Genomic DNA, 27,727 nt, shown 5'->3' with positions numbered 1-27,727 from the left:
TTGTACCCGTGCGGGGAATCAAACCCTGGTCTTCAGCGTGACAAGCCAACACTTTAACCACTAGACTAACCCACTACAACCCAATCTAATATATGATATTAATGATAGGAAACACACTCAGTTAATAATCTCTATATACTTATACTACCAATTGTGCTTGTGGGTGGCACAGCAGATATCGCAACACAGTCAAGAATTCTGGGATATCATCCGGGTAGTTGCAGGGAAAAAAACAATAACAAAAGCAAGAACCATTTCCGTGGAATTGCTCTGACTCAGTGTCCCTTTAATTTGAGGAACTAAATTCTGCAGTTAAACTTTACGGGAAAGTTGTACAATTTATCAAGTTTTCAAATTAGTCAGAGGAAATTACCACAGCACCTGCACTTAAAGCTACAACCGAGTGCTAATCACTTGGTAGGTAAATAATTTGTGACACTGTGCTTGTAGTAAACGGCAGTAAAGTGTTGGCTTTTTCAGAATTAGAATTAGGTAAGACTACAGAATACCCTATACCTACCGCCATGGTTGAAAGCACACAAGTTTATTTTTGGTTAGGGTAAGGTTTAGGGTTTTAGGTTAGGGTGACGTGACACTAAACAATATGGCTGGTAGGTATCCGGTATTCTGTAGGTGTACCTTAGAATTATATTAATGAAAAAATAAGAAGTGGTTATTAATGTTTCAATTGTTTGGTGTTTGACATGCTGATTTAAGTTAAATCTGATCACTATTATTAGAACAGGCTAACTAACGTCATTAATGTCCTGCTAATAGAAATCAGAAAGCAGTGTGCCTGGGAAAACAGTCTTCCCATTCAGGAGGTCAAGTTACGGGAGTACGGCACTTTACAGGGCGCACTGTTTCAGATTAATTAGCGCTGCTGGATCAAGCGCAATGGTTTGTTTACATTTCTTGCGCTTCCGCACCACTGTGCCACGCCCTTCCCACTCATTTTGTTTTTCACGCCATTATGTCTTGGACTGTACTGACGAGAACCGGATGGATCAAAATGTGTTTCAATTGGATATAATAGGATTAAACTGCCCTAAGGTAAGGTCTAACCCTAAATAAGGATGGGAAAGGGTCCCTAACCCTAAGGAATCAGAAAGGTTCCAAAACCCTACCCCTTTCCCAACCCCAACCCTAAGGATCGGAAAGGGTGCCATACCCTCATCCTAAACCCTAACCCTAAGTATTGGAAAGGGTGCTAACCTTCAACCCTAAGGATCGTAAAGGGTGCCTAACCCTAAAGAATCAGAAAGGTTCCAAAACCCTATCCCTCTCCCAACCCTAAGGATCGGAAAGGGTGCCATACCCTAACCCTAAGGATCGGAAAGGGTGCTAACCCTAAACCCAAAGGATTGTAAAGGTTCCCTAATGCTAACGCTAACTCTAACCCCTAACCCAAGGATCGTAAAGGGTGCTTAACCCTAAGGATCGCAGAGGGAGCCATACCCTAACCCTAAGGGTCGTAAAAGGTTGTCTGACTCTAAAGATGCGTCAGCTCCCTAAAGATCGGAACCCTAAGGATGGTTGACTGGCAAGTGAAGGGAGACGGAGCAACTACCACTATATAGCGAGAGAGCACTGGAGACAGTTCGGTAGCGCTATAACGCGATAATTGCCCCGCAGCGAGCAGCGAGGGCTGCGCCTGGTAAAGTGCATTCTATCCCAAGTTAATGTTGATAAGTGGAATAACATTAATAAAACTGCCAAGCATGGATTGAGTTTTCTTTTACTGATCAGTGTTAATTTGGTCATACAAACTGGGTTCTCCAGGGTTAGGGGCGAACAAATTCTGCAGGGTCTCCCTAGGTTAGGAACGAACACTAATTTGACTAAACACTAAAACACCCTCTAATTGCCACTATGGGAGACTATCAAAAGCTGCTTAAGCATTGATCTTTTTGGGGCAAACTTTTCAAGTGGGATCTCCAAGGGGAGGGCGATGAGTTAAACACTTAAATAAAATAGTCGATATCCTATTGTTTCCTGTAAACAGCTGCTAAACGAAGATGATTAGTTTGACTTGGAGACGTGATCTGGAACACTGATCTGCAGACATAATGCCCAATGACTAATTAGATTAACTGGCAAATGATAGTCGCATTCAAGAATACATTAAATTGTGGTTTACTTACAATGATCCATCAAGGGTAATCCCATATATTCATTTAGTAAGGATTATAATCTAACCCTTTACATAAATATATCGAGACAATGTTTTGAAAATACTTCTTTAAAATGGCCGCTTCTCATCAAATATGTTAGCATCAATTTGATTGGTCTACAATGAGCTCATCCCTAAACAGCGATTGGATAGTACTTCTGAGCTCCGTGCACAGACATCGCGAGTTCTAACAAGTACATTTAATGGAGTTCAGGCAATGTTGTTAGTAATTCCCTTTCCAAGTTTATTTCTATTTCCTGGAATTCCCGTAGGAGGTTTGCAATCCTACGTGAAAAGAACGTTATCAAAGAAGTAAACGACTCCCAAACCACTTCAAGGTCTTCCCTGATTTTACATCTTACAGATACAGGTTAAAGCACAAATTTCAGGTACTGTCATCTATATCTGATTTATTGCGCACGGTTGGCGATGTTAGGCTAATGGCTTTCAATTTGCTGTCTGGCGTTGTCTTAGTATCTACATGTTTGTCAACTTGATGACTCATGGCCACCCAAAATGATCTTTGATTATGTTTTGTGGGAATATGACTGATAATATTGTAGTAAGTTCGTATCGATATCGGTATCCATAATCACAGCTGTGTTTAAAGTAATGATTTATAACTCCAGGAAGAAGGTACTAAACATGTATCATGCTTAAAATTACCAATGACATGTACCAAAATGATTGACTATACACGGGTACACACGTTGTAAATGATGTTATGGTGATAAATATGCCCGATACACCATTGTGATGTGGAAAATATGGACTGGCATTTGATCCTTGACTTTATGAACAAAATTTAACATCTTTCTGAAGGCATGGAGACATATGTGATGTATTCAGAAGAAGTCACATGTCATGGAAGAGCTAGTAATGCATGTGATAGACATTAAGAGAACATTCAGTAGTGTTTGTAATCACAATGCTCATGGATGGAAAGGAGTTTCGGGAATTCAAGAGATGAAGGACTATATGCTTCACAGCCTGGTGCCGATGCCATTTGTAATGTATTTTGAATACTGTTCCAAATGGTGTTAACCCAACTCTAATATTCAATCTAGGTCAACATGACGTAATTAGAGTTATGTGAAGTTGTGATTTTGTCTCTGTGAAAGGCAGTCACTAACTACTTGATTCATCTTACATTTCAAAATTGTTATTTGCAGATAAACATATAATGATTTTTCAGCAAACAATTCAGCTTTCTAGAACTTCTAAATGACCCCAGCAGTTGCAATGACAAATCCTTCAAAGATCTTGCACTCCTTGACCTTTTTATCCTACAGTATGACTTTCCTGTCTGTATCTATAAAATAGATGAATATTCTTGTATTTGATTGTTAATCGAGAGTTGCCGAGTGCTTGAGTGATTTCTTGTTGGTGAAATGCATTATGTGGCAAAAGGGAAATATGTTTGTAAGGTTTCATGGTATTGAATGATTGTGTTTAAAACACTTCTTCATGATGGTGCTATTTCAAACATAAAATAGAGTGTTGTTCTGATAGGCTTATAGTTCTATCAATGGAAAAAGGATAATATGGTTTCAGAAAGATATTTGTCATTGATACTTTTATGGCAATGTATAAGCATCACTTCTGAAAAGTTCTTAATTGTTATACAGCCATTATTCATCCTTTCAAAATAAACCCCTTCTGTCACATTGGACAATGTTCTCTGTATACACAAACAAATTATACATTTTAGGCAACTGAACATGCTGAAAAATTTAAATAAGAAAACATTTCTAAGTTATTCTCCATTCTGGGTCAGTTTTGAAAAATAGGAACAGCTTTAGCCTGTTTTTATTGCTGAGATGGTTTGTGTGGTGTAAGTAAACAGAAATCAACCGGCCGGCGAGAAACTGCATTACCCGGAATTGTAGTCATGTGACCATGGTATCTTATCTTCTGTTGATATTGTAGGTGTATGTAGGGCACATTATGAAATTGATAAGCGTTTTATGTCTGTATATATTGAATCAACAAATGTTGATTGTTTTCATTTTCTTAAGGCCCTGTTTTAAATAACTTGATTGACATATTCAACTGACAAATGATCTGGTAAACTGACGTAATAAAAATAAATAAACAAATGAGAAAGTCATGAGGTTAAACATGGTAAAATGGTGAAAAAAAATTAAGACATGTAGGATTTTCTTTTCTTGGAACAAACCAGCAACATTGCAAAAATAATTATTATTCTGAAATTATTTGAATCCAGCATTTCTTTAATACATTTGCTTACAATAAAGAGGGGTGACATATTTTCCTTGTAACAAACATTCCTGAAGATATTTTTAGAACAGGTCAACATGTTCAGGGTCTATTGAAGCAACATGTAGTGTCAGCGTATGGTCAGATTTCCGGAAATGTGAACTATAATTTTGCAACATATTTCTATGAAGCTGTTGTGCAGCATTCATACCTGGGTACAATGTTCAGGATATGTTATATAATAGTAAATGTGTTTCTAAACTAATACATGAAAAAATGGTAGATGTCTCCCATTAGGGTTTTTAACAAGTTATCAATGAAAGGAGACACATGGAATCCCTGAGTTTCCCGAAATATAGGAGTCATCTGGTCTAGTGGTGGTCCGATTAATTGAAATAATTGAAGATTGGTCGTAGTGACTAAACGACCAAGCAATCGATCATAATTTCTCATAATCGAACACAAACAATTCTGGAACACTTGTTTGCATTAACAATATTTTTCACAAGGTCGGTTTTGTCTGTTACATTTGATGACCACTACAAGCTCGTTCCAAGTCATGGTTGAATTTATCTTCAAGACTCCAAGAAATTAATGTTCTTAACCTACTAGTTATCCTTTAAAGATGTGAAATTTGCCAATGCCTTGTGTGCAATTTGCAAAAACACCAAAGAACTACAGGGTTATTTCTATAAAAAAATTCCATTAACAAAAATAATCAGGAAAATTTCATAAATGACGCTAACCAATTATTTTCGATGATTGATCGGTTGTAATGAACCAATCATCAATTATGAGATTTTGACCAATTCCCAGCACTAATCTGGTCGTCCTTCTCTGTCTTCAAGAGAGTCATATGGATATGATAAGTGATCCAAAATAAGAAATATATTTCACAGAGTAAGTTGCAATTATTTATCAGTCATACCCATGTCAGTATATGATAATGCATAATGATATGCAAACTGGAAAGTAGCTCATGTAGATTTGTGTTAATAAATTTAAGTATAGTTCTGAACTATAACTAGTGTTGGGAATTGATCTCATAATTGATGATTCGTCCATTACATCCAATCAATCATCGAAAATATTTGGTTAGTGTCATGTATCAAATTTTCCTGGTTATGTTTGTTAATGCACAAAACATAAAGAAAAAACATGTACTTCTTTGGGGTTTGTTTACAGATTGCACAAAATGCATTAGCAAATTTCACATCTTTAGTTTAAAGGATGACTAGTATATTAGGAACATAAATTTCCTGGAGTCTTTTAAGAATAAATTCAATCATGACTTGGAACGAGCTTGTAGTGTTTATGGATTTTTTTTATGCAAGACAAAACCAACCTGGTGAAAAAAATTGTTTATGCAAACAAGTGTTCCAAAATTGTTTGTGTTTGATTACTAGTCATTGCGACTAATCTTCAATTATTTCAATTAATTGAAACACTACTACCTATTTCTAGTGGTATCCAAGTGTTGGTATGTTTCTGATTCAGATGCCTATCATAAGCATTGATTGACTTGCCATTATGTCAAATTGACCCAACAGCATAATTAGCATGCGACTTCCCAAAACAGATGGCGTAATATAAATAACTCTGCAAGTTTTCTGCACCAGGGCAGTCCCTGTGCACATGATGCATATTGTGGTACATACTGCACTGCATGAGTCATTAATGCAATGGCGTCCAATACAGAAATCAGGCCAAATTTAATTAACTGGACTTAACGGTGAGAAAGAGCTTGACCAAAGATGTTTTTCAATATTTTTGTACTCCCTTTGATTTCTACGCAATGCAGGTAAGCTCAAAGAGATGATTGTGTTAGTTTACAGAACACTTTTCAAAACCCTGTTCAACACATTCATGCATTATCTATATGTAATAAGTACTGGTATGAATGAACATCATGGAGTATCAATTTATTTAAAAATTAATATTAATTATTACCACAACATGCAATATATTTGGATTATGATATTAGGCCAGACCAATTATATTTCTTTATTTACGGATCTGCTGGCCGTAATTTTTCAAGAATAAGAAATTATTTTTTTTAAATTTCCCTGTTCAAAAAATAAAATCCTAATATTTTTATTGGCCAAAAAATGTAAATTTACAAGACTTTTTTTTAGATTGTTTTTTGCCCCATATACACTTCATAAATTGCCAAAAGTAAAATACTTTTAGTATTTAAAAGGAATATTACTTCGACTGGTGATTCTTTCATATATTTTTTCCCTCCTGCCCTTAGGTTTTCTGAGGACAAAAATCCGTAAAACAAGAAGTAAAATTGGTCTGACCTTAGGAAAATATAAATTAAAAATATTAGTTACACCATAATCTGTAATAGCTTAGAGAAAGACACCGGTCCAGAGTAATAAAAACTTGACTCACAGACATCCTGTTTGTAAAAAGTTATAAGTTACGACTACATAGTTTAAACAATGGTTTAGATAAATAGCCTATGGTAACAAGGACTCATCTCTTAGACTGACTTATCAGTAAGACAAAAGTTGTCTACATTGTTTAATAAATTGCCTTGATATATTTAATAAAGTAAACATGTCATCACCTATATGTTGATAGTTATCTTCAATTCATATATTTATCATTTTTCTGCTGCATGAAATTGTACTGGCTGCCGAACAGTTATCGCCAATACATCAGTATGACCCATGCGTAATCCCGGTCAATTACAATTCCAGTATTTTTTGCTACGGTATTTGACAACAATAAAAGACAGCAAAAGAAAATCATTCACGGTAAGTAACATTAGAGAAAAATTAAAGATACGGTTATGAAGCCTATTATGTTTTTTTAGCTTAGTTGGGGGATGTCACACAATCTATTTAATAGCAAGTTCAAGTTCATATTCACAAAAGTCATTAATTATTTCATTCCCTATCAAACTACAGTAAAAATACACTCAACTTGTCACACAATCAATTATTCGAGGTTACTTTATGATATGAAAATATATTATTTCACAAATGACATTAGAAATTCTGAAATGGCGATAACTGTTACAGTTAGTTGTGAGAAAACATTTATTTATACTGCCATGATTCTTTTCTGCTGCATTATGTAAAAACATGATCCGTAGTGAACGGGCAAGACACATCGGTGAATAGCAAATTAAGTATCATAATTAATTTTGTTTCATTGATTTAACAGACGGAGGAGTAATTTTGTAAATACCGCTAACATATGGCGATAACTGTTCGGTAGCCAGTATGTGAAACTTAACTTGAGAGATAATATTCATGTACTTGCTGATCTGTATGGGGAATCTGATGGTAATACGATGCAGCGTCACCAGTACGCCATATTGGATATTTGCCAAGTGTATTAAACATTTTAAATAGTGTGACACTGATACCAATTGATTCTACAAACCAGAACTATTTTTGTCCCAACTGTAAAACTGTGTTGAAACTGGTGATTAGTACTGTGTAGATAAGATAGAGAACGTCACAAGGACAGTGGCATAGTGTCTCTTTGATTTAGCAAGCAATAAGTTCATACAAATATGGAAAGTGCTTGAGTTTGACCATGGCAGATGAAAAGTATTTAGGGACCGCTCAATTGATGGCTGGGGGTTTCACCCGGTTAGGGGTCGTAATTTTTGGGTTGATGATTCTAAGGAGGGGTCACCCATTTTGTTCGGGAGGGGTGGGGGGTGTGGTCATCAATTTTGTTTCCGTGCATTACTTACTTCCTGTTGCGTTATCAGGAGCGGCACAAGGTCTTTGTCAGCTAGTTCCAGGTTGCTATTGTAGATTCAGGATGTACTCTAAGATGAATAATATTGTCCTTGAAATAATAGCTCCTGCATGTGAAGTGTTTAGTTTAGGTGTTGATTCAAACAAAACAATTTTTACACACTGCCTGGTTTATCACAAAGTTTGATTTACCATATTCGCCATTTGAAGCACTCGCCTCAATTAAATACACAAACTGAAGTATTTTCCTTTGATTTGTGAGGAATGTATCCTGAAAGCTGTGACTGAAATTATTGCTGAAAGTATGAGAAAAACACTCTCTTTGATATAAATACAAAGAAAATTACTTTTTTAAGATATTGGTAAGTTTAATGTTTTTAGTCCCATCTATGCAAGGTTTACATGCTATCTGATATGCCAATCAATATCTAAAAATACATTTTTGTTGTTATTTTGACTGCTGACATTTTCATTTGAAGATGTGTTGTTGTTTTAATACTGATTGTACGAATCAACCAAAATAATATGTATCTCTTTGAAAATCTTATACTCACATCATATGGGTGAAATACTGCTCATAAACTGATCAACATGGCAAATCCTAGTCTTACTACCAGAGGTACAGATAAGCTGCTTATCTGCGTAAATTACGTAAATATTTATGTGGAAATTCAATTCCTATGAAGTCTATAAATTCAAGTACGCTTGCATTTGTGTAAATACTCAATAAATTTGATCTTACATGCGTACACACAAAAATGTCAAATCTTAGTTTGCGTACCAGTGAATTAGTTCCGGTCACCAAACCTACTAGAATTTGGCATAAGCAGACCCATGTGCTACAGATGGAGGTTACTGAGGATAGATATAACTGAGATATATTGAGAGGTTCTATTTCAGCACATGAACTTGGCATTTTGCAGTCTTTCTTATCATTTCTCATATTACAGATGAAATAAAAATATCACGTAAACCAACATTTAAACTTTATTATATTTTTACAGTTAACTGAAAATGGCAAAATACCCAACTGAGTTTAAGTTAGGTGGGTACAATTTATTTGGTTTGCTTAAAGGAAAATTAGGATGCCCAATTGAGATGAACACAAGCGAGTACATAGCTCAATGACCAAAAAAGGTATCTGTAGCTCTTTAACCTTTGAAGACAGTGTTTAAGGAACCTTTATTTCACAGAATTAAGAGGGTTGTAGTTATGATTGGGTCAGCGACCTAAAGCATTGTATTTCCGTGTGATTTGTTCAGACTTCCTTGAGACTGGCTTGTCTTATCTTGGCAGGCATATCAAACAGAAGGAACAAAGGGCTAGTTGTGTCCAATCAGGATCGTCCACAGGTCCTATTTTGACTGAAATTAGTTGTGATTACATTGATGTAGATTCATCTGGGGATTGTGGGCATAAAGCAAGAACAGTGCCTGACTTTGTAGATTTTTCACTTTCAGAGTCTGTGCCGATGCGTTAACTGCTTGAATACAGTAGGGATCAGTTTAAAAGACTGTTTTCTTGTATTGACATAAACATGTGCCTAATATCAGATCTCATGAAATGCTGGATTTGAAGAAAAAGGACATGTTCATAATAATTGTAAGTATTAGAAGTAATTCAAAAGTTTAAAGTAGTTTTAAGAACATTTATTTCATTGTTTTGAGATATACTTTGTACCCCCAGATGTGAAAACATTAATGTCCTTGAAGAAATTTTGTTGTCATGATGAAGGTCGACACCTTTCATCACAAGTTTCAACAGTTTATTCAAGTACTGTGAAGTTGAAACTGTTATAGATGATCACATCAAAGTGATAAGTTTTCAAGGAAGTCGGCTCAGAATGCCAGTGCTGTTATAAATATGCTTGAGTGAGTGTTGGGGAACACCAGAAATGGGATTCACGCTAAATTTGTACCCATGTGGGGAATTGAACCCGTGTCTTCGGTGTAATGAGTAACTGCTTTTACCACTAGGCTACCCCAATGCCGCTTAAACATACTTGTATATGTCCCATCTGAATATTCTTCAGCAGTATATGCATGTATTGTTATTGTGAGAATGGGTACATCCTAGTGTTGGGAATTGGTTAAAATCTCATAATTGATGATTGGTTCATTACCACCGATCAATCATCGAAAATAATTGGTTAGCATCATTTATGAAATTTGTTAATGCACAAAAAAATAAGGAAAAAAATACATGTAGTTATTTTGGGAGATTTGGGCAAAATTTCACATCTCTAAAGGATGACTAGTATGTTAGGAACATAAATGTCTTGGTGTCTTTAAGATAAATTCAATCATGACTTGGAACGAGCTTATAATGCTTATAAAATGTAACAGACAAAACCAACCTTGTGAAAAATATTGTTGATGAAAACAAGTGTTCCAGAATTGTTTGTGTTCGATTATGCGAAAACGTGATCGATTGCTTGGTCGTTTAGTCACTGCGACCAATCTTTGATTATTTCAATTAATCGGATCACCACTAGTACATCCATGCAGTTTATCATCGTATATTGGAGGAGGAGATGTTATGTACAGTGGGTATTGCCATATCAAGGCTTTTAAGTGAGGAATATAAACAGTAGTTTGGATGATGCAATTCCCAGTCAGTTTTGTCAAAAACAGTGTGCAGTTTCGTTTGTGAAAAACTTGGAATGATTATTTTCTTAGGTTATCAGTCATGTTCTAATGGTTACCAGGTAGCCATTTTCATTTCTGGAAGCGGACAACACATACACGTTTGTGTTACATATGACATGATCACATATATAAGTATGAAAAGGGTGACTATCTACTACAAAATTTGTATGTATGAACATACTGACAAGTCTATGACCAAAATGAATTGTTTGTACTAGTGGTGGTCCGATTAATTGAAATAATCGAAGATTGGTTGCAATGACAAAACGACCATGCAATCGATCATGTTTTCTCATAATCAAACACAAACAATTTTGGAACACTTGTAACTTTGCAAAAACAATATTTTTCACAAGGTTGGTTTTGTCTGTTACATTTCATTAGCACTACAAGCTTGTTCCAAGTCATGATTGAATTTATCTTAAAGACTCCATGAAATTCATGTTCTTAACACACTAGTTTGTTTTGTTTGTTTTAAACATATTTTATTCATGAGAAAAGGATTAGGAAAAAGTTATACAACTTAGAACACCATCTCCGTAAAACACTAGTCATCTTTTAAAGAACCAATAAACTTTGTTTTTTTGTACTCTGTTAACTATTACATATGAAAGATTTGTGGTTAGACTAATGCGAAACACCAAATTCATTCTTAAAAAACTTGTGGTTAATTAATACCGAGCGATTAAAGGTGCCAAAAAGTCGCCTGCTTCACTTTCGCCCGCCAACGAAACCACAGACAGGTTACGTAACTCTGTTGCCAGCGCACTGCAGTGACGTCATATGAGGAACGATTTTCAGTTAGTTGTATAGAAAGTGTGTAGCACGCTCATCATTTTGATGATTTCTCGACATCAACAACGACATGCCGATTCGTTGCTTTGTCGTCAATTGCTCCTAGGGGTCGGGCGATGGTGTCACCATGCACAGATTTCCACAGGACCCCGCAGTTCGTGCTAAATGGGTTATGTTTGTGAGTGCGAAGCGAGCGTTGTGGAAGCCTGAAAAGATATCTTACTTGTGTTCAGATCATGGAAGTTAAAGAATCAAAACTACTTAGTAGTAAAATGTGTATATGATTGATGACTATAAAGATTTTCCATGACACAACTTGTAACATAACGATTTCTTCCTCGGAAGTGAGGTTGTGGTCGAAGCTAACAATAATATTGTAAGTAGTATTATATTGACACCCGTCTCGCTGCCACGAGAGAAATTGTTATGTTATACGCTATGTCATGCAAAATCCTATTGGCCATCAATCAAATACATATTTTACTACCAGTAGAAAGTCGTGTTGAGTTTGTAACTCGGTGAAAACAAACTTAAATAGCATTTATCCTCAGACTGGCGGATGTTGGCGACAGGGTAAAAAAACACATAAATTGGATCAATTTGGATCAATCATTATACAAATAAGGCCCAACTACACCAAGCGATTTTGACAGAATCGTCTATGAAAACAAGTTGTAACTCAGAAACTAGGCAAAGCAGGAGACAAAATTAAATGACAGTAGATTGTGAGAACATATAGCTTTCATTTTCCACAACAGTTGTCACGATTTCAGGTTTATACAAATCATCATGGATCGTTAGCTATTTGTTTACATTGTTGTTTGTGTGAAGCGACATGCACACCACCATATTAACTCATTCATTTTGAAAGTTCTGAGACGTTTTGCTTTCATTTCAGATTGATGGCTTCTTCTCATTCTCACCAATGTGTAAGCATTACCAGGAGCCATACCCGACCTTCCACAACATTTGAACATAATGGAGACAACAGTATCATGGAGATGCCATAACTAGCTGCAACTAGAGGCAACAGGGAGAGTCGGAATGTAAAGTGGAAGTATGTCTGCTATGGAGGAGTATGGTCCTCCAAGCTACATATCCATTGACGAAACGGATACACATGTCTTATCATTTGAAAACAGCAACCTACAAAGAAACTTGACCCAAATACCACATCAACTTGCAAGAAACCTAATAGCTGGGAGGCAAGTCATTGCTAATCCAGTGCTACCATTGCAACCCTACTTAGCCATGTCTGATGTCAATGCTATGTCCACTCCTCCTTCGGGGCAGTTTGAAGTTCCGGCTCCAGGGAATTTTGATGTTCCAGACTCTGTTAAGGAAATGTTGAAGGATGACATACATGACCAAGAGAAGGCCTCTTTGGACAATGCGACGTCAGAATATTACAGCGAAGAAAATGGACATTGTTTATCTAATGGGGTTGATGAAGATGATCGGAATACAAATCAAGGGCAAACACATGGTGATGACATGGGCGAGGAACATGCGGATGATTCTCCAGAGTTAAGAAACAGAGGTGAGAGTGTTTCATCCCAAATGTCAAGGTCGTCTGTCAATGAAGATCTCCAGTCAAAGAGGGCTTCACTTGTTGAGTCGAAAAACAGGTACTGCTCTGTTGAGTACGACCCCTCAAGAAGAGAGTCAATACCAGTTATTTCACCAAGACCAAATCTTTCTCGTACGACAGTGTCTTTTCAGATGTTCAGCCGGCCGTATCGAGAAGGAAAGTTTCCAGGGAGAGACTGGTGAAGCAGTGGAGTAAGAGTGCGCCAGACCTGCCTGATTTGTTACAGTCTCTGAATCCTCCTGAGGCCCACTCTCCTGACATAGTGGAGTGCTCGGGATTCATGTTGAACACTGCCAGGAGACTACGGGCTCACTCAGAGGAGATTCTGAATACAGGAGCTGGTGACAATAGACTGTTGAGTTCCAGTAACAAGGAGGAAATCGAGGGGAAGGTGTACGATGGCAAATCCAGGAAGCACAGTTTGAAAAGGGCTGTCAGCTTTCAGGACAGCCCGCTAGTTTACAGCATCCCACAGGAGAAAAGTCAAATGCAGAATCTCTTCTCACCTCAGGGTGAAGAAGCTCGAGAGTTTTTTCGCCACAGGTCGAGTGGATATGGCACTGGTAGCTCTTCTAAAGGCTCGCTACAGTCTGAGCTGAGTGATCAAACTAACTACAGTGACTCTGTGATAACAGACAATAGTGTAGATCAGGAGACACTCACGTCGGATGAAGAAAATAACCACACTTTGACCAGTGCAGGTCAAGAAGATCTGTTGCCTTGTTTGAGTATTTTTCGACCAGATTCATTGACTCCTTCATTACGTGTGGATGGTTTGGAAGACTCCATCAAGAACAGTTGTGAAGATGAGAAGAAGGGCAATGTGCCAAATTTTGATTTGCTGGAGACAGGAAGTGTTCAGTTGCCCTCAGATTTAACAGAGGGATTGGCTTCAGGAACAGTTGCAGAAGATCTAACCCAAGTAGCTGAAGGGTTATATTCGGAAAATGTAACCCAAGGTGCTGAAGGGGGATATTCTGAAGAAAACAGCCCAGTTGATAAAAATCAGGCCAACCATAAAGAATATGCATTGATGGTGCTGGAAGATTACATCCAAAGAAATGACCCCAAAACATGTTCATGTGCTAGTTCGCTAAAAAATCGTGCCACCTCAGCATCAGGTAGTCTTGGAATTTACCGGAATGAGCCATCCCAAGAGCTGATTTATCGGTACTTGATGACTCTGGAAGATCATTCAGACATTGACTCCATTCTGAGCCATGTGAACAATATGATAGTCCCATCTGACAGTTCTACCCCATCTCCCAATCTTCAGATCAAGTGGACGCCAAGTAAGTGACTCGGTTGACTGACCCCTTGAACTTCCAGGTTAGAATTGGTTTCTAGTAACCCAAGCTTGTCGTAAGAGGTGACCAACGGGATTGGGTGGCCAGGCTTGCTGACCTGGTTGACAGATACCTTCATATCCCAATTGCGTAGAATGATGCTCATGCTGTTGATCATTTGATTGTCTGGTCCAGACTCGATTATATACAGACAGCCGCCATATAGCTGGAATATTGCTGAGTACGGCGTTAAACAACAAACCGACTGGACATTGTCCTTAGCGTGATGATTATGCATTTGTAACGACTTGTCTTGAATTAGGATATGAACCACATCCAATCAACAAATCGGGATGAGGTTAGAATTGATCTTCAGCAACCCATGCTTCTTGGAAGGGAAGCTAACAGGATAGGGCAGTCCTGTTCTCTGATTTAGTTGATGCATGCCATCGTATCCTAGCTTTGTAGATCTATTCTTATAATGTATTTCACAGACTGGCTCAGACTTGATTATAGACATATTACTGGAGGGTTGCTCAGAGTGCAATGTTAAATATCAAACAACAAAACAAAGATCGTGCCGCGAATTAATAGTATGTTCCTCCATGAAACCTCATTATTAGATGGGGTGGGGTAGCCTAGTGGTTAAAGCGTTTGCTCGTCACACCGAGGACCTGGGTTCATTTCCTTACATGGATACAATGTATGAAGCCCATTTTAGGTGTCCCAGCCTTCCGTGATATTGATGGAATATTGCATAAAGTGGCATAGAGGGGCCCTCACTCATTATTAACAGGGTTGGGTTTTGCCCAATTTTTCGTATTGCGATATATTGTGATATGTGTTGGCGTATTGAAATATGTATAGCAATCTATTGTGAAATTATTGTTTCCTTTCTTGTGAAACAATGCCACTGTCAGGAATCAGATGTGACTGTACAAGAGATCAATTGAAAATGTTTCCAAATTGAAGACTTCGAAACTGGAACTCGAGAAAAAGCCTTTTTGGTTTGTTTATCCCAACAACGAGTGCCCTTACCAATTCTATTTTGTTTTATTTATATGGTTTAAAAGTCACGCAAATGCAATGATATGACCAATAAACGTTCTCAAAACTTTTCATGTTTAATAATATAAATGAAATACAAATGATATTAGTATTTTTGACTACATCACAAAAATTACCGATCATGGTCATAGAAATTGCCGATCGTATCACAATATATCGTATTGTGAAGTTCGAATTGCAATATACTGGTTAACTGGTATTATCGCCCGCCCCGAATTATTTACATGCCATAGCGATCTACTTAACATTTGTAATTACAGGATTTATGAACATGATAAGTCTTAGACTTTCTTACAGAGATATGCTTTCAATGTGTGATGAAAAGTTGAGGCTACTTGTCAGCTTGTTTGAATTAAACAGCTCACCCATGATAATATTTTCCATGGGGATAAATTCAGGGTTATTCATATTCACACAATATGATTACATATTGAGAGTGTCATTGATTTCTTGGATATTTCAGATTTGCACAGCCCTGATGTCTTCAAAAGCTTTTTCCCAGTTTTGTCCAATATTAAAGAGCAGGTACGTCTATGAAACCCTTCCTATCTTGTGGCTAGACTGATACGTCTCTTAACCCTCCCTACCTTGCGGCTAAACTGATACGTCTCTTGACCCTCTCTACCATGTGGCTAGACAGATACGTCTCTTGACCCTCTCTACCATGTGGCTAGACAGATACGTCTCTTGACCCTCTCTACCATGTGTCTAGACAGATAGATATGTGGCTTGATAGATATGTCTCTTCACCCTCCTTACCTTGTGGCTAGACAGATACGTCTCTTGACACTACATTGTGACTAGACAGATAGATCAAGACTTGCCCACTACACCCCATAATATAGTAGGCTGTTCAGATGTATTTTCACCAAATATTTACAACTGTAAATTTGAAATGGTGATTATCTCCCCTGATACAGGAGGAGAGCAGTGATCAGAAAGTGTCCCAGCATGGCAAGCCACCCATTAGCTCAAGACTCATAGAGAAGCTGGAAAGAGCAGCTCGGTGCCAGGAGGATCTGTGTCTGGACAAGGATTGTGTTAGGGTATGTATAAAAGAGATTGTGTTAAGGTATGTCATGATCAGGATTGTGTTAAGGTATGTCATGATAGAGATTGTGTTAGGGTATGTCATGATAGAGATTGTGTTATGGTGTGTCATGACAGAGATTGTGTTAAGGCATGTCATGACAGATTGTGTTAAGGTATGTCATGATAGAGATTGTGTTAGGGTATGTATAACAGATTGTGTTAGGCATGTCATGACAGAGATTGTGATAGGGTATGTCATGATTGAGATTGTGTTAAGGTGTGTCATGATAGAGATTGTGTTAGGATGTGTCATGATAGAGATTGTGTTAAGGTATGTCATGATAGAGATTGCGTTAGGGTATGTATAACAGATTGTGTTAGGCATGTCATGACAGAGATTGTGATAGGGTATGTCATGATTGAGATTGTGTTAAGGTGTGTCATGATAGAGATTGTGTTAGGGTGTGTCATGATAGAGATTGTGTTAAGGTGTGTCATGATAGAGATCGTGATAGGGTGTGTCATGATAGAGATTGTGTTAGGGGAAGTCATGATAGAGATTGTGTTAAGATGTGTCATGATAGAGATTGTGTTAGGGTGTGTCATGATAGAGATTGTGTTAAGGTGTCATGATAGAGATTGCGTTAGGGTATGTATTACAGAGATTGTGCTAAGGCATGTCATGACAGATTATGTTAAAGGTCACATGCAACGTAAAACACAACTTTGCAGATTCTGATACCTTACGGTATGGACGTACCGAAACAAATCATCAAAAATGCAAATTCAAGTTATAAAGTTGAAAAATAACGCGATGAAAAAAACCACGCGAAATCGGAGTTCAAACGGGTTTCAACAGCTGGGCTGCGCTCATAGCATGTGCGCAGTGAAATAGGTTCGCGCAACTTGGAAGCGGGCTGTCTGGTGAATACTCGGTGAAGGCTTTGGTGTGAGCTATTTTCATAATGTTTTGTTGATATCTCACAGGCGCGAGCTTTTTATATGTTATGACAGTAAAAAAACTGTTTATATAATTTCATTTGTCTATTTCACCACACGTTCTTCTTACCGAGTCACTTTCTCAGTTCGATACTTAAAAGCAATGTCATTATTTAGTGTTGACCGAATTTCTAACTGTGATATAGATATGTCATTGTCACAGACAAAACTCAATGTCTTGTTTTATTGACACCTGTGTGTCTGCCTGCCTGTCTGCTAATGACAATATTCAATACACAGCTGCTATCACTGACCACATGCAATTTGAACTTAACACCAATCAGGCTATACACCATAAACAAAATGCATTGATTTATGGCCCGAGTTCGGTCTCTGTCACATTATGTAATTACACAGACAGGCAGGTGTGATACTTGAACACATGACATGTTATGATGTCTGTTGATTGCAAAATGTTATACACAAAAAATGAGCATGTATTTACAAAACCCAACATCTCTATATATACACACACAATGAGCCGTGGGGGCGGCATCTGCAAATGAACCAGCCGTTACACTTGAGTGCACACCCACCCGCTCTGACTGGGTTCGGTATCCCGGCTGCTTCATTTAGAGGCAGGTAAACCCAAGTACAAAATATTGCACTTTTGATTTGCGATTATACGCTTATAATTTTGTTTATTTGTTTTTTCATAATCAGCAATGCATATTATATGTCATGAAGAAGTGATAATTGTGTTTTAATTATGTTTGATTTTTGGTTGCATGTGACCTTTAAGGAATATCATGATAGAGATTGTGTTAAGGTTTGTCATGACAAGGATTGTGTTAAGGTGTGTCATGATAGAGATTGTGTTAAGGTGTGTCATGATATAGATTGTGTTCAGGTGTGTCATGATATAGATTGCATTAAGGTATGTCATGACAGAGACTGGTACACTATGTTCCATTACAATCTCTCTTGATTAGACCATTTAGATATTTTATGGGAGATATGAGGAATGCAAATAATATATCAAGAAATTCCAGGTTTGCAGTCTTGGTGCTGAGCTTGGCTGATTGTCCCTATATATATTTTTTCAGTCCAAGAAAATGCTGACAACATTTGAGAACAATATCCAGCTACAGTCAAGCCTCGACAAGGATCAGGAGACCATTCTGTTGGCCTTGAGATGTCATGGAGAAAGATGTGACAACATCAAGTGCCCTATGCCATACTGTGCCTTGCTGATTGATGTGTACGTAGCCCCAACAGTTGTAACCATGGCAACGAGCACTTGGGGACCAGTCATTTCATATTGAAGGAGAGATTAAAAAGAGTTTTTAAAACTCACATTGGAAAGGGATTCAAAATTATATATAATTGGCTTTAAAAGGAAGTTGTTAAAAATAAATGTTTCGAATGTATTTCTAGAAGGAGTGGCCCCAAATAATTTATACCTTTCACACAACCCAGCCCTCCCCTACCCCAGCCTAAATAGCACATGGTCATGCTGTTGCCACAATGCCTTGCTGATTGATATTTGCCTAAACAATTGCAGTGGTGGGGTAGATAGGTGGTTAAAGCATATGCTTGTCTTACCGAAGGGGTGGGTTTAATTCCCTACAATGTGTACAGCTCATGCTTCAGAACTACCCTTGGGTAACATTTCATAAAGGAATCTTTAAGCTTAGAGCCACAGGACCAATTGTAATAGTCCTTTCAGATCTACCAGTAGTTGATACCTGTGAAGATGAGTGTTAGAACCCATATGTGATTATGAGATGCTTGTATACCATGTGTTGATTGTTATTCCCGCCGTGCGTTTAGCGCGATGCGGGGGATATAGTATTAGGCTCCGTCCGTCCATCCATCCGTACGTAAGAATTGGAATAACTTAAGAACCGTTCTCTAAATTCTTTTCATATTTGGTACCTAGGTTCATCACACTATAAGAAAGGTCCAAGTCAGGTTTGGTGACCTTGACTTCATTTCAAGGTCTCAAGGGGACTTTAACGTTTTACCTGCATGTTAAGCTATCTCAAGAACCGTTAACTGGATTTTCTTCATATTCAATACCAAGCTTTATCTAGGGAAGGCACAGGGCCTAGTCGATTGTGGTGACCTTCACATAATTTTCAAGGTCATGGTGACACTTTGAAGATTTCAGCATGTTAAATTGCTTGTTAAGATAGTCAGCAAGATATCGCAAAAAATATTCAGTGGATTTTCTTCATATTTGACACCAAGCTTCATCTAGGGAAGGCCCAGGGCCAAGTCAATTTTGGTGACCTTCACATAATTTTTAGGGTCACAACTACAGTATGAAGATTTCAGCATGTTAACCTGAATTGTCAGCAAGATATTTTAAGAACGGTTCACTGGATTTCTTCATAGACTTTCAAGACCTCCCTTGAATGTTTTTCAATAAGCAATTTCTTTAGTATGAGTTTTGCATATTTCATAAACTATGACATTCATGTCAAGGTCAAAGTCAGTCTTGAAAATATGTGTGTGTTTGAACAACTAAAGAGCAAGATCATGTATTTGTTGACATTTAACTTCATCTTAAACTTTCATTACTTTAAAAGTTTGATTTGATAATTTGCGGTGGGGGATTATGTCACCTTAGTGACAATGCTTGTTGTTATTGCAGGGAGCCCTGGGATTCGATAGAGGCTATATCTCGTATCCGTCAGCAGCTGGATATCATCCTGGAGATGACCGATAACAACACAGAGCCGGGCCGATTCCTCAGTGTGAGTACATACCTCGCTCTCATATCACAGATAATGAAAACTGGTGCATTGTGCTGGAGCGATTGATTGAATAATCGGTTAATTGATCGATCTCGCTTGCCAATTAAACTTATCACAGACATTGTTAATTTTGAAATCTTGGGTTGTAAATCTATTGATCTCGCTTGCACAAAATCAAACTTTTCATGTTACCCTGCCTGGAACTTTGCATTAAGGGGAGATAAGTCAAGGACTGGCCAGCTCTCATTCTCTACACTGCGTCTGTGAGTGATTGTTTAGATGTGATAGTGTATAAGCAGGGATGAGAATTTATCTCGGATCCACAGAATTCCGCAGACTTGATCATGCTTGGGTCATTCTTGTGAATCGTATCCAAGATGTTTGTCACAGACATTGGTAATTTTCGAATCTTGGGTTGTCAATCGATCAATCTTGCTTACAAAAAAATCAAATTTTAGAAAGTATGTTTGTTATTGTTATGTTTGTCACAGACATTGTTATTTTTCGAATCTTGGGTTGTCAATCGATAGATCTCGCTTGCAAATCAAACTTTAGAAAGTGTTTGTCACCTTTCTCTTCCCACAGAGGTTACTCAAGTCATATCTTTCCACGAACCTCTGTTCTCGGCCATATTTCCATGTTCTCTTAAAATCCCCTAGCAGCAAAAATCGCAACACAAATTATCTCCCATCTTTCTATCCAATTTGAACACGTGTTACATCGACTGAGATCCAATATGGCGGCCGCCATGGAGTTAGTTGATCAACATGCAAAGGATAGATTCAGTATTTCGTGTTTAACGGAAAATCAGAAACTAGCAATAGAGAGTGCAGGAATCATTCCACAAGATGTTTTTTGTTGATGTGACACACAAGACATTTAATGGCTAGCTTGGCCGTCGTCAACGAGGGCGATGGAGACGCCATTGATCCGCCATTACATGACCAAGTTCTGTCACGAAGAAAAGTTTGCACATCACGCAGGGGAAGATGTTTTAGTTTTCCCGAAGCATATGGAAATAACCGAGGTTTTGCAAATGATCACTTTTGAAACAACGTCGCTGATTGCACAACTAAATTTGATTGAAACCAATCACGAATCCTAAACACTTGTACCATGAAATGGCCATATTAGAACAGAGGTACGTGGGAAGAAATGACTTGAGTAGCCTCTGTGGAAAGAGAATGGTTTGTCACATACATTGTCAATATTCGAGTCTTGGGTTGTCAATCGATCGATCTCGCTTGCTAATTGAACTTATGTTTCTTATTTTTATGTTTGTCACCTTTATCAGAAGTTTTTCTGTAAGTAAGTAATAAGTTCATTCTTACGACCTTTGTCTTTGACCATCAGCCTGAACTGTTGTTCATTGTTCATGCTCAATTACTTAGCATAAATTTCTCCCCCCCCCCCAAGCTTTTGGTCATTTCTATTTTTCTCGGTTTCCATGGAAACGATTCGACTTAGTCTCAAAAGGAAAAGGGAGGGGTGAACTTGAAAACCGTTCAATATTTTTCAACAAAACTTGGTAGATATATGAAATGGAACCTAAAGTGGTGCCTTTGCTATTTGCAGATTTTTGGCATTTTTATTTTTCTCGGTTTCCATGGAAACGTGTTGGGCTTGTCTGAAAAGGGAGGGGTGGGCTTCGTTTACAGAGCACAACACAAAAACTTTTCAAAATCTTTCTACAATACTTGGCATATACTAGTATAGCAAACAGATCTTGAAGTGGTGCCTTTTGTTATTTACAGACTTTTGGCATTCATATTTTTCATGATTTCCATGGAAATGATTTGGACTTAGTCTAAAAAAACATCAAGTTGGACTTTAAGTAACTGTCAGTTGATTTGGTGTTTCAAATATTTGGGGGCCAGGGGGATTTGTCATCTTCTGCTGACCCTTGTTTTAAATCTTTTAACCCATGTTTTCTTTGTTGTCTGTTGTCCTGTTGAAATGCAGCTGCCCCATGCTCATCCTGTAGCAAGGGGCGTTGGGTGGCCTAGTGGCTAAAGCATTTGCTCTTCATGGAGACTCAGGTTTGATTCCCACATGGGTAAAATATGTGAAGCCCATTTCTGGTGTCCCGGATGTGATATAGCTGGAATCTTACTTAAACGGTGTAAAATTGTACTCACTCCCTCCCGATGCTCACCCTACTTGTAGCAAGTGTAGTGTACACTCATCCTGACCCACATAATCTGCCTACTTCAGCTGAGTCCCAACTGCCGATACAATGGACCTGTACGAGAAGGAGAAGACTGGATGGTGTTATCTCCGCTCAGTAAATCCCACAACGTTGTCCTCATCACAGACATTTCTCCTTCATCTAGGGCTCCAAATGTTCTGAAAAAGGTAGGGCATCTCCCTGCTTCCTAAGAGTTCCTTACTGTGTGTCGAACTTTAGTATATGGTATTTATGTGCAAAGATCTTTGGACTATCATAATCCTTCTTGAAGTTGGAATTTACTTTGTTTGAATCATACTTATTATCATTCTTTGGCTTTATGGACTGACTCTGTGGTCGTGTGGATAGAGTAGATTAGGTAGACAGAGATCTGGTCAGTGGTTTCATGCCAAGGCCATGTCATACTGAATGATGTACTTGATGTTACCCTGCCTGGAACTTTGCATTAAGGGGAGATAAGTCAAGGACTGGATAGCTCTCAGTCTCTACACTGCGTCTGTGAGTGATTGTTTAGATGTGATTGTGTATAAGCAGGGATGAGAATTTTTCTCGGATCCACAGAATTCCTCAGACTTGATCACGCTTGGGTCATTCTTGTGAATCTTATCCAAGATCCTTGGCTCATTTTCCTCTTTTTTAACTCATACCCATTCTCATCCCTGTATAAGTAGTGTTCACATTTATCATGTTGTAAAACTGTTGTGTAGATGTTTTACTGGTGTTTATCTGATGTTGTGATGGTGGATAAATGGTGTTCAGATGTTTTGATGGTGTATAAAAGGTGTTATGGTGTTAAAATGTTGTGACAGTGTATAACTGGTGTTCAGATGTTACGATGTAGTTATGGTAGTGTCCAATGGTGTTAAGATCTTGCGATGTTTAAGTGGTGTTCAACTGGTGTTTAGATGTTGTGATGCTGTATAACTGATGTTCAGATGTTACGATGTAGTTATGGTAGTGTCCAATGGTGTTAAGATCTTGCGATGTTTAAGTGGTGTTCAACTGGTGTTTAGATGTTGTGACATTGTATAACTGATGTTACAATGGAGTTATAGTAGTGTTCAATAGTGTTAAGATGTTACGATGTTTAAGTGATGTTCAAAAGGTGTTTCGATGTTGTGACAGAGTATAACTGATGTTCAGATGTTACGATGGAGTTATAGAAGTGTTCGATGGTGTTAAGATGTTATGATGTTTAAGTGGTGTTCAACTGGTGTTTAGATGCCCCTGCTGGACATGGACCACCAATGGCAGGTGTATGAGAAGCTGCGGAGTTTGTCCCACCCCAATCTGGTGGAGCATCTGTGGATCATGGAACAAGGGAAGGACTTCCTCATCTGCACACAGTTCATGGGAGGTAAGTGCTGACTTGCAGACACCATCAAACTTTCAGGGATTTATTTTGAACTCCAAACTAAGTGCACTTGGTAAAACAATTGTGAATTTGTTCAAAATTAGAGTGAGTGAGTGAGTGAGTTAATATTTAACGTCACATTGGCAATATCTCAGCCATATCGTGACGATCAAAATTAGAGGGGCAGTTGGGTAGCCTAGTGGTTAAAGCGTTCACCCGTCACACGGAAGGCCCGGGTTTGAATCCCCACAGAGGTACTATGTGTGAAGCCCATTTCTGGTGTCCCCCGCTGTGATATTGCTGGAATATTGCTAAAAGCAGCGTAAAACCATACTCAGTCAGTCAGTCAAAATTAGATTTTTGTATGTTCTCACTTTCTTAAATTCTGAGGAACTGGTAATTTTTCCTTTGGAATCGGTAATATTTACTGTAATTTGCTCCAGACTTAGGGCTGAGTATTGGCCAGGTTGAGATGATACCCTCAGCTTACTGAGATTACAGAACATTTAGATCATCCAAACCTCACACTTCATAACACTCAGTAGTACCAAATAGTTGATAAAATATCATTTTTCTCCAGATACACAATATTGTGTTTATTGGGTAGCACTTCATTTATGTGACCGCCTCCATGTGTAGCAGTTAGAGTGTCCGCCAGGAGAAAGCGGAAGGTCACGGGTTCGATCCCCGACCCGCGTCATACCAAAAGACGTTAAAATATGGTACTTGTTGGTCCCTGCCTTGCGCTCAGCATTAATGGGTACAACAAGGACTGGTCGGCTCGGAGTCAGTATAATGTGTCTGAGTGGGGTATTCATGCTTCACTGCGGCATGGTATCTCAGTGGGCTAGCACTATAAAACCAGCTTAAGTCTGGGCTAGTACAAGCAGCCGCACATACACACGCATGCACGTCGTCATATGAGATAAATATTCTCAAGCACGACATTAAACCCAATTTCACCTCACCTCACAGGGGTGGAAATACGTTTAAAAATGCTAGTGTACTCCGGTACAATGGCACATGTAAAGTCACTTGCCCTGATTATTTTCCCACTATACCAACCGTTTTCTTGCTGATTTTTTAAATAAACAACATAATAAACATTGGAAAGTCAACTGGACACACCGGTACAGTGTGATATACAAATTTGCTTGCCCGACTGAAAAAAAACACTAGACTCGGACGTCGGGCAATGGGTAATTTCCACCCCTGCCTCACTTCATTATGTGTTTTTAAACTGTTGTGGTAAGAGATTGCTTCACTATGTGTGCAGTATTGAACAAAATATGCTCTTGTTACTCGGAAGAGCACATAGAAAGATACTTACTTTAAAGTTTTCTCACTTTATGAACCTATTGTGACATCATCCCAGTCTTTTTACAGGGTTTTCATTTTGTTATTTTTGCTTTTCCACACTTATTGGTTTATTTTTTCAACCCAAATTGAAGAGGAATGATTTCACTTTAACATCTGTCATTCAGTGTTATGTCCTTTTTGGAGATGCTCTCTTCAACCTTTTTTAACTTTTGACTAAAGTTGCTAATACTCTCAGGTTGTATGCAATGTATGAAGTCCATTTCTGGTGTCCCCGCTGTGATATTGCTGGAATATTGCTAAAAGCGGCGTAAAACTAAACTCACCCACTCCAATCTGTTCAAACCAAACAGTAGTTCTAACTCTTGCAGTAAAGATGATACTCTTAGATGTCTAGACATAAGTTGGGCATATTACTGGCCAATAAAGTTTGGACTGCCATTCATGTCTTGAATACTTAGTATTTTACAATTAGGCTCTGTAAGCGTTCTGTAACTTCAGCTGAAGTAAGAAAGCCTTGGCTGCACATGATTAAAGACATACTGTCACACACATAACATGAATGATTATTTGTATATTGGTGTCGCAAGGTTATAGTGTGTGTGGGAAGCAACTACGTCAACTCACTCACTCACTCACTCACTCAGGTTGTGTCATGTAAGACAGATGAATATTGTTCTCATGGCTCCATCTAACACAGATTCCTTTAATTTGCAGCTGGGAGTCTGCGGCAGATTCTACGAGAGACGAAGAAGAAGCTGCCATGGAAGACAACCGTCAACTATATGCAGCAGATCATCAGTGGTGTTCTAGCACTGCACGAAAGACAGATTGCCTACATCAACTGGACAGGTCAGTAGGAACGTAGCAGCCATCTGTGGGCTAGTGGCAGTTTCAATAATGAAAGAATTATTACCCTTCTGGTTTCCAAAGCATGAACTGCATAAAATACAAGAGATGTACTTGGAATTAATATGCTCCTTTTGTTGGTATATTTACACAGGATTAGGAAAGAGCATAATTTCAATGTTACAAAGTAGATGTGACACACGAAACAGGCTAGACCTAGATTTTTTAAACTCTCCTAGTGTTAAGCTGGTCGTAAATGCCATACATTAACATTAACTTACAACTATCTTAGCTCTAAGAGAGCTTCGAAAATCTTGGCCCTGGTTGGGCTTGTGTTTCAGAAACAGGGTAAAGTTGTTGTCTAATAGATAAAATTACATGTAAGTAAATGTCTTCATCACTGTATTTGTTTTAGTTTTCTTTGTCTGGCAATTCATATGGATCATTGTCAAGTTTTAATGTCTAAATGTTAAAATTCCTATTCTGAATATCAGAAAGGCATATAGAATTGGTGTCATTTTGGACATTGCATCAGGTTTGAGTGGTTCAGAGAAAACTGGCATCTAGAATATACACTGAATCTTTAGCTAGTTTAGTACTCTTTCATGTAACTTTGAAGGAGTGAGTGAGTTGGGTGTTATGCCGCTTTTAGCAATATTCTAACAATATCATGGAGGGGGAAACCAGAAATAACTTTACACATTTGTGTGGAATCAAACCCGGGTTTTTGGCATGACGAGCTAACGCTTTGACAACTGGGCTACCCCAGCCCCCCAACAGAAGAAACTGAAGTAACGGATGGCATGCATCAACCAAGTCAAAGAGCCTAACCACCAGATCATATTAGTCACTTCTTACGACCAGCAATGATTACTGAATACCAGTTATAACCAGTTTTTTGTTCAATGCCCTTGAGAGTAAGTGAAGGGTGAAGGAATTTGTACTGAATATGGCAGGGCTCGATTTAAGAGATGTCAACCTACTTGCACCAGGTGCAACCTAAGATAAAAACCTAGTTGCACCAGCCAAATTCCAGTTGCACTGCTTTTATTGCAATATGCAATGTAAGAAATATGGTATTGAATTATTTAGATGTTTTATTGAGAGTTTACCCACTCAAAAATTGAGTTGCACCAGGTGCAAGTTCAGCTAATAGCTAGATTGCACTTTGTAATATTGGGTTGCACCAGTGCAAGTAACAAAGTACTAAATCGAGCCCTGATATGGGAGACATTATTTTTTTATTTCAATAGTCTACCAAAAGACAAAACTTGATACAAGAAGCTGAGAACAATTCTTTGCATACGAAACACTGGAAACATGTCCAGTAGTGTCGCCTATAGAGTTGTACACCATGACTGTGAGTACATATTGCTAGAAAATCAATGTTTGTTTTCAGCTTGCAACATCTTGCTGGATGAGACACGCCAGGTGGCCAAGGTGTCGAACTTGTCCGTGTCAACGAGCCTTGAGTCCCACACTGTAGATTATGGGGGGATGAAACATGCATTGCCAGCGGCCATCTTGCCACCGGAGGTAGGATCTGCATTGCAAGTTTACACAGACTTATAACAGAGTCTTAGTTTCAGTGAAAGAGATAAATCAGACACGCACATGCTTACATGCTCCTGTATAAGTGCAAGAATCTTGAATGCGACATTAGACCCTATTCTACTTTTTAAGATGTTTCGCTAAAAGATCAAAGGCGCTGACAGTACTTTATCAGGCGATATAGTACACTTTTTGCATTACGTCACATTGTATTGACGTCACTGTGCCA

General features: G+C 38.2%; 1 protein-coding gene across 1 annotated transcript; it reads left to right on the top strand.

The window, feature by feature from the left end:
* The first annotated feature begins 2,387 nt into the window (after window positions 1-2,387).
* Window positions 2,388-27,519, top strand: LOC124254583. The gene is made up of 10 exons (XM_046688415.1): window positions 2,388-2,562; window positions 12,460-14,444; window positions 15,970-16,031; window positions 16,427-16,552; window positions 18,584-18,738; window positions 20,137-20,239; window positions 22,454-22,594; window positions 23,649-23,784; window positions 25,816-25,950; window positions 27,347-27,519. The coding sequence occupies exons 2-10, from the start codon at window positions 13,433-13,435 to the stop codon at window positions 27,517-27,519; spliced, it is 2,043 nt and encodes a 680-aa protein (XP_046544371.1). The 5' UTR covers window positions 2,388-2,562; window positions 12,460-13,432.
* Window positions 27,520-27,727: the final 208 nt, after the last annotated feature.

The sequence above is a fragment of the Haliotis rubra genome, unplaced genomic scaffold (assembly GCF_003918875.1).
Source record: "Haliotis rubra isolate DU_JTF1 unplaced genomic scaffold, ASM391887v1 Scf577, whole genome shotgun sequence".
NCBI lineage: Eukaryota > Metazoa > Mollusca > Gastropoda > Lepetellida > Haliotidae > Haliotis > Haliotis rubra.
This window is presented reverse-complemented; position numbering and strand designations above follow the sequence as displayed.